Source organism: Mandrillus leucophaeus, unplaced genomic scaffold (assembly GCF_000951045.1).
Source record: "Mandrillus leucophaeus isolate KB7577 unplaced genomic scaffold, Mleu.le_1.0 Scaffold554, whole genome shotgun sequence".
Lineage (NCBI taxonomy): Eukaryota > Metazoa > Chordata > Mammalia > Primates > Cercopithecidae > Mandrillus > Mandrillus leucophaeus.
This window is the reverse complement of record NW_012105964.1, coordinates 269,143-295,952: the sequence shown is the minus strand read 5'-3', so window position 1 is coordinate 295,952 and position 26,810 is coordinate 269,143. Positions and strand designations below refer to the sequence as shown.

Sequence of the window (26,810 nt, the reverse complement as noted above, 5' to 3'; positions counted from 1 at the left end):
AGGAGCAGGCAATACCTTTGGGAAATCTCAAATGATAAGCAGATATTAGTGAGGTGAAAAGAAAGGGGGAGGCAAAAGGACATTCTAGGCAAAAGGAACAGCTTGAGCAATATGCCCCAGAAGGAAGGGAGAGAAAGAGGAGAAAAGCAGCAAGATGCTTGGGGATGGAGAGGATTTAAAGACAAGTGAGTGCTCCTGAAGCACAAAGTTCAAGGTAGGGAGCCATGAAGCTGCAGAGGTAGGCTAGAAAATAAGGTTTTCCAAGGTAAGAATTAAGAACCTCAGGCCCAACTAGGGAAGTGATATGATCAGATTTGTGTTTTTAGAGACCGCTGCTGCCTGGATGAGAGCTGTATGGGGGAAATATAAGGGGATAATTCAAGCAAGAGGTAGGAAAACCAGTTTTCCAGGAGAGAGATGATGAGGGCTTGAGTGAGGGCAGCAGTGACTGAGGTGGTGAAGACAGCTGAACCAAAGCAGTCATTGTCAAACTGAGCCCTGTATCCACACAATGGAATACTCTTTAGCAACAAAAAGAAATGGTGTACGGATACATGCTGCAACATGGAAAAACCTAGAAAATATATGCTTAAGTGAAAACCAGACCCAAACGACCACTTATTGTTTGATTCCATTTAGGTGAAATGTCCAGAAAAGACAAATCTGGAGACAAAAAGTGGGTCAGTGGTTGCCTGGTACTTGAGGTAGGGATCTTATTAGGGTGATGGAAATGTTATAAAACTGGATTGAAAATAGTGAAGGTTGCATATTAAAAATGGTGGTTTGTAAATTTATTAAAAAAATTTAATATACAACTAAAATGGGTAAAATTTTTGATGGGTAAATTTTACCTCAATAAAGTTGGTTTAGAAAACAAAACACAAAAGAGCATGGTCCCAGATCAGCAGCATCAGCATAAGCATTACCTAGGAGTGTGTTAAAAATGAACAGACCGCACCCCAGAACTTCTGAATCGGAAACTCAGAGGGTGAGCCACAACAGTGGGTGTTTCACAGGCCCTTGGGATGATTCTGACGCATACCAAAGTTTGAAAAGCACTTGATTAGAGGATTATTTAGGAGGAATAATTAATTGGACTTAGCAGTTAAAAGGGAAAAGGGGGTCGGAAAAGGCCAGTTCTTAAAGATTACTCCCAGGTTTCCAGATTGGGGAGCCACATTGCTGGTGATGCCCCCAAATGTGATTGGGAATGCAAGAGAGCCAGGCATCATAGCCGAAAGTTTGCAGTGCCTGTGGGGCATCTCACAGGAAGGCCCAGCAGACACTGCATCTAGTCCAGCAACACTGAGTTCCAGGCAGCTAAGGACTGAGAAGTCCACCGTAACCACCAGGAGGCTCCTGGGGACCTTAGCTTTGGGACACAGCAACAAGGTGACTGGGATGTGAAGAAGGTCAGTAAGGGAATCCGAACTGACCTTTTAGAAGTTTAAGAGGGGAAGAAGGTTGGGGAAGTATCTAAGCAGGTAAAAAGGGTCAGAGGAAGCTTATTTTAGAATGGGAGAAATTTTAGCATGTTTTGTTGACAGAAAGACACCGTAAGAAATTTTGAAATGGGGTGGTGGGGGCAGTGGAATCACGTATGAATCAAGTCCAAGAAAAGGCAAAAAGGAGATGGCTCCAAGGCAGAGTTTGGTCTTTGACAGAAACCGCACACATCCTCTTCTGAAACTGGAGGATATGGATGTGGATTCTTATGCAGTAGGAGAGTGGGGAATTAAGGAATATTCCAACGGAGGGACTTGATTTTCTATAGACATTAGGACAAGGTCATCTAGTAAGAGTCAGGGGACAGAGGTTGATGGAATGGTTTAAGAGTACAGGTTTAAGGTCATTTTTGGGAAAAGAAAGATGACCAAGGGCAAGAATGAGGCTGACCAGGCTGGCTGAAGCCAGCTGGGAGGGAAGACGTGAATGCACAGGGGCACCAGACCATGAACTGTGAGATTCTCTCCAGCACGCTCAGCTGCCCTGAAGTAGAAGCCAAAAACACAGATGCAGTACTGATGGGGATCTGCTAAGGAAGCAGAGGAAGTGAAGGGTGTGAGGGTTCATAAGAGAGTAATTTAGATCATCAACACAGAATGAATCTTGGGTTAGGAAGAAAGGGAGGTCCAGAGAGGGCTGCCAGGTAGCTGGGAACCAAGGAACCAGAAACCTAGAGTCTACAAGGGCTACAAGCAACAGATGTGGAAAAGTGAGACCATGAATACGATGGAAAGACAGGAGGTTGTGGGTCAAGGTAGAAACAGGAATCGAGCCATCTGCTGGTGAGCAATGTTAGGTGTTTCCAGAACAATGTGTTTCTAGGGTGGGTAGCTGGATTGAATGCCCCGGTTGTGGTGACGAGGCCTTATGTGGAAAGCAAAAAGGCCTTAAGCCCTGAGCCATCCCAAATGCATTGAGTGTTAACTAAGGGACATATAGTAGGCTAGGAATTGGAAAACCAACAGAGAAGCAAGAAAGACAGCAGTGCATCTGTGTTTTCTGCTTCTACTTGAGGGCAACTGAGCGTGCTGGAGAGAATCTTAGAATCCATGATCCGACGCCTCTGTGCATTCGCATCTCCCCTCCCAGGTGGGCTTTGACAGATTCTGTCAAATCTTCTACACAACAGGGGGTGCTGCTCAGGTTTTTAATCTAGGAAGCACTGTATATCCTCCACAAAAGGAGTTAATAAATTTTGGCTGCAACAAACAGCTGTAGCAGGTGTTTATAAGCTAATCAGTGATTGGAAGTGCTTTGATAACCTGACCCAGTGTCCTCTCCTCCCAGCGTGGTGCCTGAGAAATGAAGGTGTGAGTTCTGTGCTCCTGGGATCATCCACCCCTGAACAACTCATTGAAAACCTTGGTGCCATTCAGGCAAGTATTGCAGCCCCTTCCAACAAACACCAGGGAATTTAAAGGTGCCTTTGAGGCTATTTCCAGGCAGTGTCTGTCTCTGCCCCGCTCCATCCTTCTGGGTGGGGCAAGAGTAGGGGGAACAAAGACAAAGAACACTTTCCCAGAACATGTATCCAGGGTTGTCCTCTGCCTATGAACAGGCAGTATTCCCAAAGCTCATTTCTCGGGATGGTTTGTTTCTGTGGAAGAGTGCATTCCAGTGTTAACCTGGCAACTGACTTCCCAGGCCTCGCCATAAAAGCCTGGCTGATAACTTGCTTGGAAATTTAAGTCATAGGACAATATACATACATCATTTACTCATTTGTTCTTTCCACAAATATTGCCCACCTGCTGTGTGCTGAGCCTCTTCTGTTCGCTGAGCATCTTGTATTCCCCCTCCCATGATAATTTTTATGATAATGTAGTATAACTGCCTGTCTCTCCTGCTAGACTGCAAGCCCTCTGAGGTCAGAGACCTGCGTCTTTGCTTTTCCACTGGTTTTCCAGTTCCTAGGGTACTTACCACATGTTCCTTAGTTAATACTCAAGATCTATTGAATAATATTTGCCATGTTTTAAGAGAAATGGGCTCAAAATTCTATTTTGGACTTCCAGGATCACATCTCCCTAGAAGCAAATTTAGGAGGCCCATCCCCATTCCCTATGCCATGAGGATGGCCGCTGGTTCAGGGCACTAGATGGGGCCTGCAGCTATATTCTGGGGAGCTTGTAGTGGCAGTGGGTGGGTTGAAAGGATGTTCCTGGGAGCTCTAAGGAGAGGGGTGGAGTTTAGTATCTATTGTGACCACCTCCTTTCCCCAAAGGCCACAGCTAGTCCTGAGTCTGTCCTACTCTCAACCCTGCTAAAAGCCCTAGGAATGATCCTGCCCGCAATTCTTGCCACTACCTGCTAAAACAAGAAAGGTTGTCTATTTTTCTCCTGCTCATGGGAGGAAAAGAACTATCTCACAGCTTCTTCCCTATCTACCTGTCCTTGCAATAAGCACATAGCCTTGTTACCATTCCCAAAAGGAAACAGGTGGAGGTAGGGACAAATATGATTTTAAATCCTTTTTAAAAATAGCCCAGAACACACTGTGGAATAAATGGCATAGATCCGCTGCCCACTCCCCCAACCTTTCTTAGGGCTGTGCAGCTGTGTAATCACCTCTGCCTCTCTGCTTCTAACAACTCCCATATCCAGCCCTGTAACTCCTACTGGATTCTGTGAGGTTCCCTGTGCCTACATGAGGAATTATCCCTCTTATGAATGCCACCTCTCATTTTCATTTATGCTCTGGGAAAAGATAAGGGTACACAGTGATGAGGGGACAGAACAGTTTGTACAAAAAAGAACTGAAATTCAATCCAATGATTTCAGTTTCGCTAATATTTATGGAGCACTTAATTCTATGTCTGGCATCATGTTAGGCAGTGGGAGGACTGAGATGGGCAACAGGACCCAGCCTTCAAAGAGCTCATGTGCTGGCTGAGAAACAGTGAATTAAAAAATCTATCCCTTAATTCATTCAACAGATCTTTGAGAGCCTACTGTATACCAGGTACCCACAGGAAAGAAGAATAACACCGTCTAACCTTCAAGGGGTTTTTTACATGCCAGTAGGAGAGACAGATAAATATACAAAATGATTTCAGGTTGTGAAAAGGGCCATTAAGTAAATAAATGTTTATTTTACTGAGAATGAGAAATGGGTGAGCCTATTTTAAATGTCTTTGCAAAAAGCCCCTCTGGAATATGTTTATTCCAAGGACTTCGCATGCCTTCATTTTTTACATTCTTTGACGACGATTCACATGCCTTCACACAGCATGTGAAGAGTCCAGGAAAGTGCATTTCAGGGACGGGGAAGAGCAGTGGAAAGGCCCTGAGATGGAAAGGACCGTGACTTTTCCCAGGAACTGTCAGCTAAGGCCAATGTGGTCAACATGTAGTTGAGCACAGGGACAGCAGCTGCAGTGATGAGGAGAGACAGGCAGGGCCAGGTCTCGCAGGACACCATGGGTTACAGTTCATGCTACATGTGACAAGTCCTTGTGGAGGGTTTTAAGAGGAGGGACATGCTCCTGTTTGAATGTCTGAAGGTCACTCTGGCTGCTGTGCGGAAAGTAGAATGAAGGGCAAGGGCAGTCATCCAGGCAAGAGGCGATGGTGGCTTGAATGAGGGTAGTGGCCATGGAGGGGGAGAGAAGTGCATGGATTCTGCAGGTTTGAGAAAGAGAGACACCATGGCTCGGCAGAAGAGGGAGGAATTGAGGATTCTTATCATGCTATTACTGGGAGATCACTGCCATTCCTGGGGGCAGTCATAGTGCCTGGGGATGGCATATGAGGCAAGTCTCAGGCTGAGTTTTAAAAGCTGTGGAAGTAGACAAGGCAGCTGACGGGAAAGGAGACACTTTCAGAGGAAAAGTCGAGTAATTTTTCTTCCCAAAACATTTCCTCCCTAGCAAGGCTTTTGCTTGCAGCAGGATGAGGCTTTGCCTATCCTAAAGGGGACATTATCCATGCAGCAAGGCTGGTACCATTGCGGGCTTACCAATCCTCCCCTGTTCTACTCCACCTCCCACTACCCAGCACTGAAGTCCACCCAAGACAAGCTGTGATTGGGCCCACAACATGGTGAAGAGCAGACTGGGTGACTAGGGGTGCCCAGCAGTGGTGGGACTGGTTGCAGAAGGATGGAAAATATGGAGCACCAGTAGTTGTAAGAACATATTTCTAGTAGGCTGGGAAGGCAGCTGCTTCAAGGGATGCCATGTGCCTAGGATGTGCAGGAATGAAGGGGCGTATATAAATCAGAGCCCGATAGGTGGGAGAGACAACAGGTGAAAGCACAGTTGCAGGCAGCCAGCCTTCACCCACACAGGTTCCATCCTCCCCACTCCCACCTAAAAGGTTGGAGAACCGCCTCTCCTCGTCCTCCCCACATGCCTTAAAACCCTTCTGAGGTTCCCCATCACCCACTCAGAGAAGGCCAGGCTCCGCAGCAGTCGGGCCTCATCACTCCCCACCACACCTCCCCGGAATCTGAATCCTCAGCCATCCTGAACCACTCAGAGCCTCGGCGATAGCAGTGGCCCTCTGCCTACAAACTGACCACTACCCCAGCCTAGCAAAATCTTCCTCCACCCCCAAGTTCCAGATCAACAGGACCTGAATCCTGGGAGGACTTTCACTAATGTCCAGCCAGCCCCAGCAACATTAGCCAGACCTTCCCTCACCCACCACCTATCCCAGGCATTGTAACATCAAGTTTGCAAAACTAGTAGCCTGTGGGGTGTTTGTAAAATCTGTAGTAGTTTACAATGTTTTAAAGTGGGGCTTCTCTTGAAAATTCTGGTCTTGCGATACTACATCTTGTTTTATTCGAGTACTTTTATGGTTTCGTTTTTCTAATGTCTAAATCTCTTTCCTATCAAAAATTTGTTTTGGTGTAATGAATGAAGGATTTTTCTCCTCACATGGCTAACCCACTGTATTTTAGACAAAAAAAAAAAATCCAACAAATCCAGTTTCTAGGTTTTTGGTCTCATTATTACAATCTCATTTTAAATAACACATTAGCTGTTTGGACACTGAAATTCCAGAGCTAGTGGGAAATCAAATTCTTTCTTCAGCGTCACAGTAAAACATTAACCAGAATGAAGTTTCCCAGGCTGGCAGCTCTACTATTTTGCCAAACCCTAAGGCTTCTGAGGATAGCACTTGAGTGGAGACAAGGTCACCTTGGCCAGCAGGATTGCAGCAAAGGGAGAATGAGGTTGAAACCTCAGAACTGGTCGTCAGAATTGTATTTCACCATGGTCTCCACAGAGGGTCAGACTTTTCCAGTGAGAAAGTCTGCCTTTGTCCCTTGTCTTATGGTGTAATGTGTACCCTTGGCCCACTTCTCACAATAAATGCTAGCCTTGAATGAGCTCATCCTTTCCCCGGGCTTCAATCAGCATGTCGGTGCAAATGACTCACAAACCCTCAACTCCAGCCCTCCGGCAACTACGAAGCTCCACAGCTGCATGTGCAGCTGCTCAGTCACTCCTAGGTGGATATTCCACGGGCACCTTACACTCAACACATGCTACTCCCTCCCAACTTCTTATTCCCCAAACTACTTCCCTTTGGTTTCTAATCTCAATAATCAACACCAATATTCTTCTAGTTACTCAGTCTTGAAACCATCATCACCCAAAATGTCTCTCAGGTCTATTTTTCTTTTCTGCTCCACTGCCCTAGTTAAGGCCCTATTGCCCGGCTTGGATTGTAATATATATCTAACATCTGTGTCCCCTTTCAACCTCCTCCAACTCACCCTTCAAACCACCTCCAGGTGTCTGATGGGGTTACTCCTAGATCAGAAGTCCTGACAGGTTCCCCACTGCCTAAAGTGGGGATTCCATAAAATGGCATTTAAGGCCTTCCACACTCTTATCCCGTTCTTACCATCCATATCCTGTTTTACCACCCCCACAACTAATTACTGTACATTATCACTCCAGTTCATTTTTCCATGCTATTCCATCTACCTGGGATGCCTGTTAAACCCCAGCCATCTTTCACTAGGGTTCAGACCACCAGTCAGAATAAATCTCCTCTTAGTCTCTAGACCTGTGCTATGCAATACCATAGTTCTAGCCACATGTGGCTACTGTGTGTGTGAAAGATGGCGAGTCCAAACAGAGATGTGCTTTAAGTGTAACATGTTCACAAGATGTGACTTAGTACCAAAAACAACTGTCAAGTATCTTTTCTATATTGATTACATGTTGGAATAATGTTTTGGACATAATGGAGTAAAAATGTGTATTTATTTCACTGTTCTTTTTAAGGTATCCAATAGAAAATTAAAAATTACAAATGTGGCTTGCATTATATTTCCATTGGATAGAGCTGCTCTATATTTCTATGAGCCTTCACTTATGCCTTTATGCCTTCATTTATGCAATCAACAAGGCCCCTGACCTCAAGGAGGTTACAATGTGATGGGGGGGTGGTTATATTTCAGCTGTGATTTGTGAAGATACACGATTCTAGATTGATTTGCTAAATATAGAGCACAAAAAAAACGAATGATCAACACTGCTAACAATATCCTTTGTACTTCTCCTCCTGCTCTCAGGTTCTCCCAAAGATGACATCACATGTGGTAAATGAGATTGATAACATATTGCGCAACAAGCCCTACAGCAAGAAGGACTATAGATCATAAGGCAATGCATGAACCACAGAAGCTGCATGGTTAAAATAGCGGCCTGTGCCCAGTACAGAAAGGTGTTACTAACCAGTCTTTTCAATCACTTAGCAGCTTGCTGCTCAACCTCTAGTGTCCCTCCCTGGATTCTCTGAGGTGTCTGCTGTCGCTACCACTGTGCACATCTGAAAACTCACAACCAAGAAAATCCATTCTATTTTCTTATCTTGGACTGGAGTCACCTATTCTTGCATTGCTGTATACACCTCATGCTTATGCAATGGGAAGAATATGGGGGCCGGGAGGTGATGTATTACCTTCAGGCATTTGGTAACTCAAAGAAGGCTGTACAGATATATTTTTTCAAAAGAACAAAATCCACAGATGCAATGTGAGTTGCATAAGAAACAGAGTAGACAGACTAAATTCAGTGAAGGAAAGGAATTCAGAGATTTTTCTTAGGAAATAGATTCTTGTTAAGTAAATAGTTATTAAAAATATATCTCACTGCAAAAAAAAAACAAAAAAAAAACAACAAAAAAAAAACAGTATCTTCACTCAAAAGTCTTGCTTGGAAGAATAAGCAGAAAGAATTTTATATATATTTTTTTCTATTTTCACATTCATATTAACACGTTTTGTTCCATTTGTTGTTCAACAAAACTACAATTTCTGGGTATTTTGGCTTTATTACCTTTCAAATATTTACTGTTGCGTGGCCCCAAGAATGGCCTTGTACAACTTATCCAGAATGTCTATTAGGATTCTAATGTTATATCCACTTACAAGTAGTGACAGTAGAAGGATGAATAACCCAATCTTTAGTGACATTACAGCTGATTTATAAAAGAGAGGGCTACACTGCTACGGAAACTTAGCTTTGAAGAAAATGCAATGTATCTGCAATTAGGTGTTCATTTGTTACTACATTTTATTAAAACCTGCTTTATACTGTCAACTGCTTGGAGGCACAATTTCTGCAAGTTTAAATATTTGAGCTTTAAAAATAAACATAATACATGCTCAGTTTTTTAAGTAAACCTGTAAAATACCCAGAAAGGCAAATGTTCATTGTTTAATTAGCACTGGGATTTTCAACATAATGTTTGGTATTTTTGAAGCGTTGTTAACATGAAAGTCAACCACTGGCTTTGTGAAAAAATGCTATGTCACTATTCAGAATATGCTGGGTAAATTAAACTGCCTAGTGAAAAGCAAAATGTTAAAGAACTTCTGGTTATATATTATTATATGCACTCAACTATATGCATGAAAGTTCTTTGCATGGATTAATGGGGCTTACCCTTGTTGCACTCGAAATCTGAGGTATATCTAGCCCTGCCACTATTGGCTACTTACCCTCATTAATATCCCACTTGAGAAAAATTGTGAGAATATACTGTGTCAATATCTGTAAAAAGAGAGAAAATATGTTTTTTGTTTTTGAAGGGGGTGGTGTGGAGGTGGCCCTTTAACTTTATTTGGATATCTGAGGATGTACAAAATTCTCATTTAATTTTCTGGTCAGCGACTTCCCCATACAGAAATCACTTTGAGGTTTACAGAAGAATTGTAGTATCATTTTAAAATGTTATTTTCTGTCATTATTTCTAAATGTGTATTTCATGGTTAAATTCTAAATCTGAAAATGCTAGTGGGAGATATCAAGAAATTTTCTTTTTGATTACTAGTACCTGTATTCTAACAAAGTTTGAATTTTTTGCCCGAATATCAGAATGATGGAAATTGATCATTTTTTCAGTTGTTCATTGTGTATTCAATCCAGTGAACTGCTGTACGTATAGAGGAGCTGAGGTGCCGTCTAATGGGAAATGTGATTTATTTGCTTAGAGTAATAAAAGCATTTTGTGCATTAAATCTCACAATAGATTTTATCTGATCTTTCATTTTAAGGCTTATGTATATTTTCCATATATGTAAAATATACACATATAAAATATATGTGGCCATAAAATAGGCAATAATCATCTAAATAAAAATTATATTGGCAGCTAAGCTGCACTGAATACTCAACAGAAATAGCAGTGATCAAAAGTCTGAGATTTAAATTGCAATCCAAACATTTTCTATCAATGGAGATTAACTACTGAAGATATCATTTCTCACTGAGTTTTAGAACACTCTGCACTAAGGTTAAGGCTTCATGAATTCACTTTTAAAAACTTGCAAATCAAAACCAAATATAAATATTATGGCTTAGCTGTGGGAAGAGCCAGTTTTTTATATGCGAATCTGTCACGGTAAATATACTAGATAATGTATTTCAGTTACGTCCTTAGGAAAATTTCCACGCACTCTAATTTTCTTTTCTCTTCCGAAAAGAATTCCCTGGCAGAGAATATATCATTCCAAAAGGTAACTTGGGTAGCAGCCATCCCTATATGGAAATCTCAGGCAAACTAGAAACCCTGTGTCTGGCTTCCCACTTTAAGAACTGTCACTTGATCTTCATGAAGAGACTGCCCAAGTCATTAGGCAGATGTCAGAGCTTGAAGGAACCTTAGCAATCTGCAAAGCCATCCCTCTCACAAATGAGCAAAGCAGGCCTGGATAGATGAAAAAAACTTGCCCAAACTCACACACTGCTAGCTGATGGCAGAACCAGGCCTGGAACCCAAGCATTTTGTGTTCTATGTCAGGGCTCCTTTAGGTAGATTTTTTTTTTCCTTTAAAAGGCTTTAAAGTTTTATGCAGAAATTGTGAGAATGTTGGAAGTTAAAAAACTTAAGTATTAATCCAAACTCAGAAATCAAACAGGGAAAAGTCAGCGAAAAGATATACTGAAAATTCATAAAGGCCAACGAGAAGTTAGTCTCTATCTTCCTGAAAATTTAAACCAAGACCCTCCTAGTCTTCTATTAATTCCTCTGCTTGGGAGTCCCAAGGAAGTGAAAGAGAATCCCTTAGAGCTCTAATAGATACATCTATAAATTGGTTTTCTCCATAAATGACACATACATGTATCCTTCCATCCTGTCTCCAGAAGCAGCAGTGACTGGCATGCACACTGAAAACAAAGAAAGAGGGCAGGCAGAAAGGCACAGCAGGTACATACTGGCAGAGGCCTGATGTCTGCCCTTTATTGTAACCGCTCAGTGCCTTTCATTGCCTCACATATATCTGATCGGTAACTACAAAGATGTGCATTTATGTGTGAGATATTAAAATGATGGTTACATGTATACCTATGTAACAAACCTGCATGATCAGCACATGTATCCCAGAACTTAAAGTAAAATTAAAAATAAAGCAATTTGAAAAGAAAAATGATAGTTAATGTAATATAATAAAGATTATGTACTTCATCATAGGATTCTTATAAAGAAGTGTAGGGAAAAGACAAATTTCAAAAAGCAAAGTTTAATCATACTTATTAAGCAAGACTTTTCACAAGAATTGAGTATAAATTCAATCTCTGTATTTCAGTGAACTTCAAACCTTGTTTCAAATTATCCTTTCCAAGTTTCAATAATATGCCAAATAAGACTACCAGTAAACTTTTATTGGTTAAGAATATCAATCCAAGATTTTTAGTAAGTTAAAATGGAGGAACTAAAAATAGGTACATGAAAATGTTGTAACATTTTAGTGCTACTTACGAGTATGAGCAAAGGAATTTAATCAGTTTGAATCCCAGTTACAGATGAATCTTTTATTTCACGGGTGCTGGGTATGTGGTCTTTTTACGACAAAAATTCTACAGTATGGTTTCACTATCTAAGTCTGACTGAGTGGGTCGCATCTCTGTGTGCCACACAGAACTTTTAGACGATGAGAGCAGTGGGGAAAAGGTTCTGCAATTCCTGACAATGAAGTACTCACACAGTAAATCCTCAACAAAAACTACTGAACTGTGAGTATATGCCTCATAATCTTATGCACAGAAATGTATCTATTAGTACAGAAAGTTGGAAAACATCAAGATTAAAAAGAGTGCTGTAGGAAAAATTCACAAGAGGAAACAAATTTTGCTCACTTATTTTCCTAGAAATCTTCAGTTTATTAATTCAAGAGAAACTATATTAGGAATATTAGGCTGATACCTCTATTTCACCACCTCATCTAAGCTACACTATATTGTACCAAGAATGGTGGTGATTTTTTCCCCATCTATACAGGCACTGCCATCTAGTGGCAGGTTTTCACCAGCAATTTTAAAAGATAGTGGCCCAACTCTGGTAACAAATAGTAGACACTGATGGTTTGTCAAATAAGGAAATGCATTTATTTGATACACAGATTCCATGCCACCAGTCAAACTATGGTCTGGCTCTTTTTTTTTTTTTTTAATCAACAGTAAAGAAAAGTTTTTGGGTTTTTTTTGCTTCTTTTTTGAGATGGAGTCTCACCCTTGTCACCCAGGCTGGAGTGCAGTGGCAGGGTCTCGACTCTCTGCAACCTCCACCTCCCAGGTTAAAGCTTCTCCTGCCTCAGCCTTCTGAGTAGCTGAGATTACAGGCGCCCGCCACCACATGTGGTGTGTACAAAAATTAGTGTACAAAAAATACACTTATTTTTGTATTTTTCGTAGAGATAGGGTTTCACCATGTTGGCCAGGAGTTCAAGAAAAGTTTTTTAAAAATAATAAACCTCCTAAGTGTTACCCTAACTGTACCTTGCAGTGAATGTGACTTCTCTAGTCACTCCACATTATCCAGTGATGGCAGCTAGATAATAATCCACCAAGGAAAAGTAAAGAATTGCAGACTTCTGGAAGCAATGATGAAATATAATTCTCAGTTGCAGAAAATGATCTGGGTCATTATGCAAATGTATTCCTGCCCATTTTTCTTCCAAGTTGTTGGATGGAGCCCAACACATCCAATAGCATGGGAAGTGGAAGTTAAACTCCTGATGGATAATTTTTATAAAATTATAAAGAAAACAACTAATAACAGATATGAAATTCACATTAAATTTAGAAGTGGATACTAAAGATTAGGACTGTATTTCCTTTGGGGTGCTGCTTGTAGGAAATTACTGAATGACAACTGCTGTCACCTGTGATTTCATAGCCTTTTAGCTGATATTGCTAAAGAGCTTCCCAAACTTTTTCAAGTCATGGCACACACAAGTAATATCTGTACATACACTGGTAAAAAAATGCAAGAGATTCCTCTCAGCTGGATCCCCAAGGGCTAAAGAGAGAAATATTTTACTCACAATCAATGGGAATCTGTGAACTAAAGAGTCAAATGTATGAAAGTCCTCATGGAAAAATGCTGACAAGCACTAAAATTACTGTAAATTCCTTGGAAAGTTCTCAGAATTGCAGAAGTTCAGAAAAATTACTTTGGTCTTTTACATGTCAATATTCAGGAAAGAGGTTCTCTCTCTTACTTAACATTCCTCCAGGGTGTGAGACCCTGGTCAAGGAAAACAATGATTCCTATGTCTTAGTAAGTCAAACCAACATGGCAGGGTCAAGCTGACCTCCATGGCCACTCAGGGCCAAAGCCATACAGCGGAACAGTGTGTTCTTTAACCTCATAGGACAACTCTCATATGCCTGGGCACTATTTTTAGGTTACTACCTTGGCTGCCCTTCTTCTTTAAAAAAAAAAAAAAAAAAAAAAACAGCAGAACTTTTCCACAAGTTTCTCTTCCTCAAGTTGGAAAACTGGAGAAATCATGTTTTTAATTTTGCGTTATTTCAGATCACAAATTCAAACACTTTTAAACATTAAGCTTCTGTTCAATCCCCTGGGAAGAGGATTCATTCGGATATTTATGGTTCAAAAGAAGCTGCAATATTGTGCTTGGAACACAGAGAACCAGTTATTAACTTCCTACTACTGTTATATAATAAATAATAACAGCTCGGCCCAGGTTACTGTGACCTCTGACAGATCAAGGAAACAAGTTATTTTCTCCTCTTGTGATTATAGCACATTGCAAGACATTTTTTTCCTTTTAATAAACGTCCTGGTACTCTGAGTTTCCCTTTCAATTCATTTAATTTCAGCAATCTGTCAAAAACAGCCAATAAACAAATTCTGAGTTACATTCTGCTGGGTTTTTTAAAGGCTCTAGACTATGAAAACATCTTGTGTGTCTCCCACCCTGACCACCCTGCGACTTTTCCATATACCACAGGCCACCCATACCCACAAAGCCAGGGGGTGAAGCTGACATGGTCTATTTGGAGCCAGTAGACAGGAGGGCAATGAGTCCTGATGAAGCACTTATGGACAAGATGTAGTTCCTGTAAGAAATTTAATGTTATGGAAAAATGAGTAACTCCAAATTAGTTTTTCGACAAAATAAAGAGCCCATCTCTTTGGAACGTACTGCTTCCTTCCTGACACTTGGTGTAATCATAATGATGTGCAGCCCCATTGTCTGCACACAATTTGCAAGACAGACAGAAGACCAAAAAGAAATGGAAAACATTCACAGGAAATGTGTTCCAATTTTAAAAAAACACTTAAGACAGAAACCTAGAACACACGATCACAAAGAATAATCTGAATTCCATTTAACCTTCATGAAAAGAGCTGATCAAAGAACATGGGGAGAAAAGAGATTTGTTTTCCCTTTTCCCCCCTAAGAGCAATGGAAAAATAAGTCTTCCCTGCGAATCAGTGTTTTGCTGCAGTTGGCTTGCAACAGCAAAGAGGTTCTAAAAGTTCAAAGCTACTCCCAGCCTCACAACTGTACAATTTTCAGCAAACCACTCCAGCATTCCCAAAAGGTACACGTTGGAGGGTATCTGGTATTTTATTACATCATAATCACCAATTGTTAAAATCTTGGCTGCACATTCCTGGATAACAACTTTAATAAATTAATAAGAGAAGACTGATTCTTGCCCAAAAGCTCAATTTAACAGCATCTTGAAACACTATTAAGATACACTGGAATTAACCTATTTAACTGCATTGGCCATCCACCCAACCCCCTGAGCCCAAAAATAACAGCAGATACAGAGGCTTATTATTTCAAAAGCTATCAAAAATGACAAGTTTGCTTTGGCTCTTTGGAGCTTTTTTTTTAAGTAGGCAAGGACACAGATTCCCATAGACTGCTTTGTAATACTTTATCATAAAGTCATAATTCATAAACTTAAAAGAATCTTAAACCAATAGCTGTTATTTTAAATGTCCAGAAAGTTACCTAAAGTCAGCACTATTTAATGGACTGACTCCCAGAGCAGCTTTTCTCTCCACTTAAAATATCCAGACAAGTCAGAACCAAAACGAACTACTGTTTCTAGGCTTCTAAAAAAGATAATCAACCTTGAAAAGGATACACTGTAGGGTTGAAGTTCTTCAATATGAAGAAGGAAGCAACAATGACCACGACCAGGAACAGAGTGTTGTTATAGAAGATGGAGAATGTTGTAGCTTCATAATCAGCAACTTCATTCTTCTTCCACAAGATTCTAGAGACACAGAACCAAGTCAAACAAGCTTATAAATACGATAAAAAAAAAAAAAAAAAAAAAAAAACTTTAAGTAGCATATGGCTCTAGTTCATCATAAAACAAGTTTTTCCTTGAGTGTTCTAGGATAAGAATGTAATACTAAATTTAGTCAGAATTCTCCCCTTTCTTACACTGAAAAAAAAAATATTTCACTCTATGATAGTGAAGAAAACATCATACTGGTTATGTTACCATTTTTCCCAGGCAACTAGGGTTATGGAAGAAGGGACTCATTAATGGCAACTGGCATGTTTTCATCAGCAGCTAAGTCAAATGTCTTTCTCTTGGCCCTTACCTAAAACTCAGACTCCATGATTGGCAGCCTGTGGAGGTTCCTTGGCTATGCCTTGGGCTTGAGGCTTTCTACAGCCTACGAATATCAGACTTCAATATCACACCTACAGAAGACAATCCCAATGACAAAAACTACCTGTGGTCTCACAGAAGCAGGCTATTGTTAGCCATCTTCATTAATTCAAACAAAAAAGGCACTTAATCATTAGGAGGACTTTTTAATGTTTGTAAAATTCTTTTACTTTTTATTCTATATTACTTGATCTGATAGTTTATCTTACTAATTTACTAGTATTTCATCCATCTTTTCTTTTACGCCTTCAAACAGGCAAAAGGAAGTTATAGGATGCCTGTGAATAAGGCAGCCTTTATTCTTGTTGGTTAATTAACTTTGTAAAGCAGTTTTTAAAAGGGTAGGTTGTGACCCATTAGTGGGATGTGAACTCAATCGAGTGGATCGAATGCCCACAGAAATTAATTGAGTGGGCTGAGACCAGCATTTTTAAAAAATGAAACAGGAAAGAATAGAAAAACATCAGCAGCACATCACACAGAGCAGGATAATTATTGTTTTATGAAACATGTGCATGTGTCCACATGTGAGTTTATTTGGTCAAAAGGTAAAATACATATTTTTTACTGTAGGTCATTATCAAAAAGGTTGAAGGCCACTATTGTAGACACTTTGTCTCCTCAAAAGATAAACCTACTCTGGAGTCAGATGACACATCCCATCAACCCTAAGGACAACACTTTAAGTCACTGGTAACTGACACATTTTATTCACCATGTATGCTAATCCAAAGACAACAGGTTTGGCTGTAAAGGAGCTAAATGAAGGCTAATAATTAACATCTTACGCTCATCATAAGAAATCTGTAGTCTCTAACACATGCCATATTACAGACACCATCAACTTAATAACTCTTCCATTTATTGTAAGTTTGGAGGAAGGGAAGGACATTACATTAAGTGCAGTCATCAACTATAAAACACCTTGTAATTTCATAGAAGTTTAAATGTAAGTTGTTAAAAATCATGAGTTGGAGTTCCAGGAAACATCATTTTAACACTGATCAGTGACACCAGCCTAGTAAGATGCATAGTCTCAACATGGTTTAACACTAGAATGAACACTCAGGACAACTGCCTCCATTTTTAAGACTCTGGCATGAGATCCAGTGAAGGCAGGTTGCTTAAGTAGGTTATCAGCCTGACTTTACTCTAGATGATAAAATTATCTCACTTGCATCACAGTGCTTCTCCCTAACTTCTTTTCTGTCAAGCCCTAAATAAGAGTGATATGATTTGGCTCTGTGTCCCCACCCAAATCTCATCTTGAACTGTAATCCCCACATGTTGAGGGAGGGACCTGGTGGGAGGTGACTGGTTCATGGGTGTGGTTTCCCCCATGCCATTCTCGTGACAGTGAGGGAGTTGTCACAAGATCTGATGGTTTAAAAATGGCAGTTTCCCCTGCGCTCACTCGCTCTCCTGCCACCTTGTGTAGAAGGCACTTGCTTCTCCTTCACCTTCTACCATGATTGTAAGTTTTTTGAGGCGTCCCCAGCCACGCAGAACTGTGAGTCAATTAAACCTCTTTTATTTACAAATTACCCAGTCTCAGGTAGTATCTTTATAGCACTGTGAAAATGGACTAATACAAGAACCATTTTCAAAAAAGTTTTAATGAAAGAAGTGGCCCAATCCTTTAGATTTCCCTAGATCCCAATATGACCACATGTTAGTTACATCAGTGTATAAAGCCTGACAGCCTTTAGAACTTTTTCTGAGTCCACTCATATCCTTTTTTTTTGTTTCTGTTTTAAATTTAGGACCCCCAAATGCTCTCATTGCCAACGGTTCTGCCTAGTAGAAGACATTTTCTTCCTAGTAGGGAACCTGGTTTGGGAGAGCACTTCCCAATATCTTAAGGATGTTTTCAGGAAGAGCTTCCTACAAGAGAAAAGCTGAGACCAAGCAACAGTTACAATCAAATAATGTGAAATGACAGATCACCCATAAATCAAGAAGAAACCACACTCGCACTCTGGAATGAATGTTAATGAATCTCACGTTCTCCTCTGCTTATTTCCATCCTTGGATAAATGAATATTTTGAAGTACTTTTAAGCGGCATGGAGTATATATTCCAAATGAATGTAGACAGAGCTTTGAGAAATACACATCTAAGCAAAGAAATGCTGATAAGCCTTCTCCTTACATCAAATCTCCTGGAATTCTTTCAGAGGGAAACAAACTAGATCTTAATGAGAGGCTCTGGTCTCAGTTATCAAGGGCAATCAATACAGTACAAACTGTATCCAGTATGGCTTTTATAGCCAAATTTCTACCGATGAAAAGAGAAATTGTATAATGTTCTGATACTCTGCACTTATATATATCCATGAAACCTCCACCTCACCCCACTTTGAAATACCTAATCCGGCAAATGGCAAAGCTTTCATTCCCAATTTCAAATGATTCACTAGTAGTCACTACCTGAACACTAAACTGAAAAAGATTCCGAGACATGACCCAGGCTCAAGAACAAGTGCCAGACCAAATCTGTCCAAGACTGCAGTCGGCAGAGGAAACCCATTTACTATCCCTGACATAATTAATCACCAAAAACCTTTAAAACCTGTAACAAATGTTTTGAAATTTAGGTAACTATGCATACCCTAGTTTAAGAAACACCATTGTAATGAAAAATTCAACAAAAGGTTTTTTCTAAAACAGTGATCTAGATTCCCTAACCTTGAACCCTATGCAAAAAATATGCAACTGGAACACTATGCAGCCCGACCTCATTAAAGCTGCTCCATGCAGAAAGGCCTCCATTGTCGTAATACTGTGCCTTCAGTTTTATAAAGGAGCCATAAGACATAATCATTTTAATAATGTTTTGGTACCTTTCCAAAACCACTATAGAAGACATTGTTCATTAAGTTACTCAGTGTCCCTTAAATAAGGATCCACTTGATAAAGTCTTTCCAAGATCCAGTGCCAGGAAAGTTTCTTTTCAGAAGGACTTGCATGCTGCTTCTCGTCAGACAATGAAAGCTATGTGACCTCAGATGCTTCCCCTGACACTTGGAAACCCACAACTAAGTTCAGTGCTCAGTTGCTGTAACTAACTCTAAGGTACTTGCTCATGCACCTTTTCTTCCTTTTAAATGGTTTCTGTTCTTTAAAGTTGTGTTACTTGTTTTATATGCACTTTAAGAAAACCGTATTAAATGCAGAAAATATATTACATACACTAACACTGCAAGTTCACACAAAGTCTTTCTGGAGCAAAGTGAGGTAAAAAATATGTTCCAACAAAGTCCCTTCTTGATACTAAAGCTGAAGATCCATGAAAACAGCAGACTCACAACAATTAAACTAAGTGGCAATTCTTCAGCACAAGTTGACTCAGGGACTTCTGCTACTCAGATGTTAAGATTGCTCAATAAGCCTTCTAAGAGCAGCTGGCAGAAAAAATCGGGACTAGGGGCTAATAAACGTGGCATAGAATTGGGCAAAAGGAGAAAAGTCCAGTTATTTTCTTTTTCCCAACCAATACAGATAACTAATTACTGGATATCCCTCGGGAAGCTCAGGAACAGAAATACCACCACATAGACATGTTAACACATAAACCCTTCAGACCCAGAGGGGTTAGGCGATATGTTCAAGGTTGCACACCTATTAACAGGCAAAGTCTGCTCTGTACAAAGCTCTGTTGCCTCCTCAATTCCAGCAGACAGTTACAAGTACAAGCTCTCAAGTCAGACTGCCTGTGTTCTTACCATGGATCTACCATGTACTAATTCAGGACCTTGGGCAAGTTACCCAAGCTTTCTGTACCTTTGTTGCCTCAGGTATAAAAAGGAGATAAAAATAGTACCTACTTCACAGGGCTCTTTACTGAAATAAATCAACTATTGTATAGCACAGATAAAAGTATCCGGTTGTAATAAAAACTCTAAACATCAGCTATTACTATTTCCATTACTACTACTACTACAATTCCAAAATTTACCTCAGACAATTCCAAAATCCACATTCTTTAAGCAAAAATAAAAAAAAATTTTATTCAAAAAGTATCCCCTTTTATGATGACCATACTTTAAATAGGAGTCAAACCTTTCATCTTTCTCCTTCCGAGACATCTTTCTATTATCAGCTTCAGAAAGTTTTCGAGTCACTTCTTTGGAAACAGCATCCTCCCTCTTCTGTGCTACTCTGGAAGAAAAAAAGAAAAAGTTTCCATATGCTACAGAGGTGAACATCACACTCTCTCAGAAACACTCTGTACTCCTATTTCGTATTGGCAACAGAATGATATTCACATTTCAAGAAAAGAAGCTGAGCAGAAAGTCCAAGTTTATTACACTGCACTAGCCAAAAGTTCAAGAAATGTCCAAGATGTGGTTAATTTATTAGTGACATGTTTTGATTTCTGCTTAAAAAGAATTTTCCAAAGTTTAGGAATTAATGTGGTTAATAAAGTCAAATGCTATTAACACAATTTAGTTAAGAATCATTTTAATTACATTTTGTTTTAATCTGTCATCTAACTGTTCAACAAATAAATTTCGTAAGGCATTAGTATATGATGTATTATTTCAATTCCAAGTACATAACAGGAATGAAAACTAGGCTTAAACAAAGAGGAAATAACAGCTGTAATATCTTAAAGTAATTATTCTAACTTTACTCCAAAGGACGATTTAAGCTAGGTGTGATGGACAGAAAGCCCCAGGTCACTCAAGGCAGGAGTTTTCAACCCTTCTTCAACTACAAGGGTGTCTGGGATACAAGTGAAGCACAAATTACAACTGATTTTACCTATGTCTCCATGTTTAGCTCTCTCACTCAAGAACTGAGTTAGAATTGACATTGTTATTAATAAAAAGAAAACATTTAGTCAGTTTCTAATAATGTATTTTTTAAAAGGTTTACAAAGTTACTTTTTAAACCTCGTTACCCCACACAAATTGGTAACTGGAAAGAGGAAAAAATAGTTCTTTAAAAAAACAAACAAACAAAAAAAAATCACACAATAAGAGGAAATCAATTCTGAAACCTAAAGAAAAAGGCTGCTAAGGGGGCAGACAGCTGTCTTTTTACGAGACACTTTAGGACACTAAAATGAACTTTTTACTCCAAAGATCCAAATTCCTTTGATTCATTATGTAAAAACTATCTTTTAATATGCTTCTTGCATTTCTGAGACACTCAGTTCCACAGGCAGATTCTTCTCTGAACCTCTTTAGCAGACCAGGCACTAAATATGTTTCTTCATGAGAACAGATGATGAGAACAGGAAAAATAAGAAAAATTAAAAATAAATAAATGTGTTTCCTGAACTTAACATCAGACTACTTTTTTTTTTTTTTTCTACAAAAGACCAACGGAAAAGAAATGGACAGTTTACTGCAGAAACCTTTCTTAGCTTAACATAAAAATATACACACACACCCCAACTATCAAGGTGTTAGGACACAGGAATAAACTACTGCATTTTCAAAAGAGTTGGTTATCACTATGTGTCTTTAGGACGAACAGTCAACCGATTATCCACATGACAAATCCTCATGAAGACATTACACCAGATAACTAAGCAATTTCTCTTCTAGGTCTAGAATTTTATCCTCACCTACCGGGGCATAACAACCACACTGCAGGTTTACTGCAACTTAAGAGGAAGCCCTCCCCTCTGTCTTAGAGCTCTCAGAAAATAAACCTCACTCGGTGCTGAATACTGTAAAACAAAATAGAAGTCACGCTAGTGACCTAGCACTCAGTCAACTGAGATAACCCATAAAATCAATTGTATTTTTCTTCCTTTACTCTTTCACATCAGTATGTCAGAACACTTCCAAAATTAAAGATTAAAAAAAGACACTGCCTGATTTCTTAAAATAAAAACATCTTTACAAACATCGTTTAAATTATGCCACCTTAAAAAACAAAAACAACTTCTAAGGGCTCTCTTAGTCCCAACCTCTTCAACCCTGCACATAAACATTTATTATGTGCCAGACTGTATGCTTAACATGTCACATGTATGATCATAATGAATCCTCACCACCCTCTGAGATTCCATTAGCATCCCCAATTTATAGCTGAGGAATCTGAAGTCTACATAGGGAAAACTATGCCCACGGCCATACATTTAAGAGTGGCAGAGCTGGCACTGGAACCCAGACTGTCAACTCTGAAGCCATCTTCTTTCTACAGCCAACATCTACCCACACTCAGTATCTTGTGGGATCTTTGAACCTTAACCATCTTGCAAATCTGTAGGAGTTTCAAAGTCAGTAACATATTTAATATAAAGCCAAAACTATGACTAAAAAAAAAACCCTCTACTCTGAGTCTATTAAGTCAGTAAGTCAGTGAAATTTTACTGAACTAAATGTACCATTAACTGTTTTAAGGGGTATAAAGTAAGATATGGCGGGTGTCTTCAAGAAGCCTAAAGTAGAAATGAGAAGGTAAAAAGAACATGACTTTGATTCTAAAGAGATGAATGAAAAATGATATGAAGAACAAGTAAAAAGTGTAAGTCTCAAAGGGACTGAGTTCCAAGAGTATTACAAAGAATGGGTCATACAAGATGCCCACTTGCGAGGGCTTCCCAATGCACAAATGGCCACGCCTCACAAGAAACAGTCCCATACAGTGGAGGCCCACATGAGCTGAATCCTAGAATGGCAGTTGGTTGAGGGGCTGCCAAGCAGAAAGGTAACAAAGATAACCCAATTTCTCTGCTGGTCCATCAGAACGGCTGCCCCGAAACCTGAGCTCCTCTGTGTCCAGAACAATAGGAAGGAAACTGTGAAGGCCACTTCAGCCGCTGAGGCCATTCTGGGCCATTTCTTAAAATAAATCCCTGTTAACTGAGATCATCTCAACATGTTTCTATTCCTCATTCTCCGAAAGAGTCTAACACAGGGACAACAAAGCAAAGAAATGATCAAAGTCAGGAAGGGTTTCTCTGGAAAAGATTCCTAGGTCTCAAAATAAAACACAGGTAAGAATGGAAAGGAAGTTAATCCTAAATGGGGGAGGGCACAAGACATGGTCAAAGGATGATATGAGGGCGAGGCAGAAGAGTTAAAGCCTAATTCTGAAAGATGAGGCCAGACTCATAGGAAGCAAGCAGATGACTTGCATTCCAGAGGTCTAGAATTTAATACATTTTTAAAAAAAGAGGCCATGGCTGGACGTGGCAGCTCACACCTGTAATCCTAGCACTTTGGGAGACCGAGGCAGATGGATCACTTGAGCCCTCAGAAGTTCAAGACCAGCCTGGACAACATGGTAAAACTCCATCTCTACAAAACATACAAAAATTAGCCAGGCGTGGTAGTAGTGCGTGCCTGTAGTCCCAGCTATTTGGGAGGCTGATGTGAGAGGATCGCTTGATCCCAGGAGGCAGAGGTTGCAGTAAGCCAAGATTGGGCCACTGCACTCCAGCCTGGGCAACAGAGTGAGACTCTTGTCTCAAAAAAAAAAAAAAAAAAAGCCATGATGAGTTATCAGAATGACATGATAAAAATGATGTCACATAAGGAGAAATACATACTCTTCATTCAGTAAAACAAGGGAAATACCTGCACTTCATATGGATGCTCTAAGGATTACATAGGGTAATGTGCTTTATATAGTGCATGGCAGGGTGGGCCCTAAACTTGTTTTAAAAGACCAGATGGAGGCTGTTACAGCAATATGAGTATAAACAGTGTCCAAACCAGAGTGAGAACTATGGATGAAAAGATAATGCACATACAAAGTATGTCCACACTTCAAGTCTCAGTGAAATTCCAATTGCCTTTAAGAAATTACTTCCAAAGCAATATGGCACCTAGATGGCCCCATGAAGGAAGGAGGGAAATAATCCTGCTATCCCTACCCAAGTATCACAGTGTACATGAAAGCAACATCAAAGGGCGTCAATTAAACAATAATTTATACCACTTCCAATGAGACAATGAGGACCATGACACTGAGAAATAATAAATGTTACCATCTTTCCTAAGTCTAGATGCTCCTGCATTTTAACCTCTATGAAACTAGAATATTTAATTGCTTATAATTAATGTTTAAATTTACGGTGGTGAGGCTTGAGTTTTCTTCTCTAAAAGCTGTATTTTACAACATGTGTGATCTTAGAATATGTTAATCCTTTACATTTTATACACTTGTATGAAAACAAATGTAATTAGCATTGAAAATGACAGAGAGTTTAACTTTAAAAAAAAGTAATAAAACAAAAAGACCAGCCTGGTCAACGTGGCCTGTCCCGACAAAAAAATTAGCTGGGCATGGTAGCCTGCACCTGTAGTCCCAGCTACTTGGGAGGCTGAGGTGGGAGGATCGCTTGAGCCTGGGAAGGTTGAGGCTGCAGTGAGCCATGATCATGCCACTGCACTGCAGCCTGGGCAACAGAGCTAGACCTTATCTCAAAAAATAATAATGCAGCACTTTGGGAGGCTGAGACGGGGGAATCACTAGGTCAGGAGATCGAGACCATCCTTGGCTAACATGGTGAAACCCCGTCTCTACTAAAAAATACAAAAAAGCTGGGCATTATGGCGGGCACCTGTAATCCCAGCGACTCAGGAGGCTGAGACGGGGGAATCACGAGGTCAGGAGATCGAGACCATCCTGGCTAACATGGTGAAACCCCGTCTCTACTAAAAAATACAAAAACTAGCCGGGCGAGGTGGCGGCTGTAGTCCCAGCTACTCGGGAGGCTGAGGCAGGAGAATGGCGTGAACCCGGGAGGCGGAGCTTGCAGTGAGCTGAGATCCAGCCACTGCACTCCAGCCTGGGCGACACAGCGAGATGCAGTCTCAAAAATAATAATAATAATAATAATAATAATAATAATGACAAAAAGATCATTTCTTTAACTTCCAAAAACAATACATGAAGAGCCCAGAACAATTCTCTCCATAAAGAATTACATTTAGCTTTTGAAATGTTAATTTACTTGGTGGGTTTGTTTCTCCGATGAACCTCCTATTAAGGCTTGGGCTTAAGTGTTCTAATTCCACCCTCAAAATCTTCTGTAGCCATGTCAGAATGATTGTCTCCACTTCAGTTAGTTAATAATTCTTCCTAGCATCAATGTTCCTTTCCCCCAAAATATATATATTAATACATAGATATCTCAAATTAATGCTTATTAAAACCAACATACACAAACGATCTGTAAGAAGACATATAAAAATACAACACGTAGTACATACTTTCACTTGAAAAACATACTTACTTGTGCTTGAGAACAAATTTCACATTCTTGTATGCAAAGGCTACCAAATATGTGCTTACTAGGGTCATCACACTATACAAAACAGCAGACTGAATAAGATCCATATGCCATATTCTCCAGTATAACCCTGAATTAAAATAAAAGGGGGAAAGTACAAAAAGAAACAAAACATTACAACCCCATAACAAAAGCCTGCGAAATTATTTAAAGCTAAGCCTGGTAAAATACCAGGTTAATAGTTATGCAATCAATACAGTATCTGAGGATCTTCAGAAGTGAGATAACCAGTTAACAGTATAGTCTCAAGCCTTCCAGTTCAGAACATTTGAAAAACATCACCTTCCTATTACTAGTTCAGATGAGATTTCTGCTTCTAAAATGAGAACAAACTCTGGCTCAACGTAATCACAAGTCAGACTTCAAATTTCATTCATCAGGGTACTAGCATGCTAAATACAGGCCATTCCAAAATGCCACGTGCAGTCCCAAACCATAGTTTCCTTGCTGACGTGGCTGTTATCAGAAATCCAAGCAGTGCTGTCAAATGAGTGAGCCATAATATGGCTTCACATCACGTTAATTGCACGCTGGGTTGTATAAGGACAAAAGAGAAAAATACATTTGGTTTTAAATGCTCCAACAACAGTGCAGCAAAAGACAAGAGTTCTGGAACCTTGAGCTCTACTAAAAACAACATTGTGCAAGTCTGCACTTTCCCAACTCAGTGAGAATTCTAGAATTGGTACAGTGGGATTATTTAAAAAGTCTAAACAAGGTAGATCCCCAACCCCTGGCACTTCAATTTCTCTCTTTTTGCAAAAACCAGGAAAATTATGCAGTGGTGTAAAGTAGCTCACGTAAAGATGCACTTCTAATTCAGTGGGTTACTTCATGGGTCTCTCACCTAATTAATTTATCCAAAATAAGTAATAACGTAAGTTTAAAATTTCGTAACGGCAAGCAACAGTTGTATGGAAAAGAGCAGCAGGCAGTATGCTTGAGTGTGTTTAAATACAGATTCGGGGCCGCCACCCCAGAACTAGTTAACCACCTTCTCCGGGGGTGGAGCTCGGGAACGTGCGTACTTTTAACAAGTGACCTGCCGGAGTGCTTTAACAGGACGATCCCAGGCGACAACGCCGTGCCCAAAGAAGAGGCTCTGTGCCTCCCCGAGCTCAGGGGAGCTGGAGAGATCGCAGACCCCCGGCCGGCACCCGCGCCTGGCCTGCTGGCTGGGTCCTGCCACGTCCCCGCCCAGCCCGACCCGCCCGCGGCCTCCCAAACCAGCCTCGCTCCCAGCACTCACAGATGGGGATGGCGGACACGATGAACGCGTTCCCGAAGAAGAGCGCGGAGGACTTGGCCGAGAGATTGCGGCTGAAATCCTGCAGGAGCAGGTCCTCCTCGGACTGCTGTTTGGAGCTGCCTTTGGGAGCCATGGCGGAGCAGGAGGCGAGAACTTGGAAGGTAGAGCCGACCGCCAAGGCGGGCAAAGGCCCCTGACTCCGCCCCTGCGGCCGCCGTATCCGCTAACGACCCGTCAGCGCGGCGCGCGGAGGCGGTACCCGGCTTGGCGGAGAGCAAGCTTCCCCAGGAATGGCCAACCTGGCGCCGCTAGCTAGGATTCCGGGCGTGATTGGGCGAGCGGACCAGACTTCCGGATTCCTGGAAAGCCACGTG

General features: G+C 40.5%; 2 protein-coding genes across 9 annotated transcripts in view; one reads left to right on the top strand and one right to left on the bottom strand.

Moving 5' to 3' along the window:
* The window catches only part of KCNAB1 (potassium channel, voltage gated subfamily A regulatory beta subunit 1), a 434,134-nt gene extending 423,991 nt beyond the window's left edge, over positions 1-10,143 (top strand). For 5 of the 6 annotated variants that reach the window (XM_011998051.1, XM_011998048.1, XM_011998049.1 and 2 more), the window contains 2 exons: positions 2,794-2,882; positions 8,042-9,994. In XM_011998051.1, coding sequence (XP_011853441.1) covers positions 2,794-2,882; positions 8,042-8,131 — 179 coding nt within the window. In that variant the 3' untranslated portion in view covers positions 8,132-9,994. Of the gene's footprint in view, positions 1-2,793; positions 2,883-8,041 lie in introns of all 6 variants that reach the window. The other variant, XM_011998050.1, reaches the window with a different exon arrangement.
* Positions 10,144-12,847: 2,704 nt separating this feature from the next.
* On the bottom strand, positions 12,848-26,680 carry SSR3 (signal sequence receptor, gamma (translocon-associated protein gamma)). Of its 3 annotated transcripts, XM_011998047.1 has the most exons (6): positions 26,437-26,680; positions 25,131-25,257; positions 19,988-20,086; positions 16,171-16,172; positions 15,387-15,518; positions 12,848-14,339 (listed from the first exon to the last, which is right to left on the bottom strand). In XM_011998047.1, exons 1-5 carry the CDS (start codon positions 26,567-26,569, stop codon positions 15,406-15,408), a joined length of 474 nt encoding a protein of 157 aa, XP_011853437.1. In that variant the 5' UTR covers positions 26,570-26,680; the 3' UTR covers positions 12,848-14,339; positions 15,387-15,405. The 3 variants fall into 3 exon arrangements, with proteins under 3 accessions (XP_011853437.1, XP_011853436.1, XP_011853434.1); XM_011998046.1 differs by lacking the exon at positions 16,171-16,172 and having other exon boundaries at positions 15,373-15,518; XM_011998044.1 differs by lacking the exon at positions 16,171-16,172 and having other exon boundaries at positions 13,736-14,339.
* Positions 26,681-26,810: the final 130 nt, after the last annotated feature.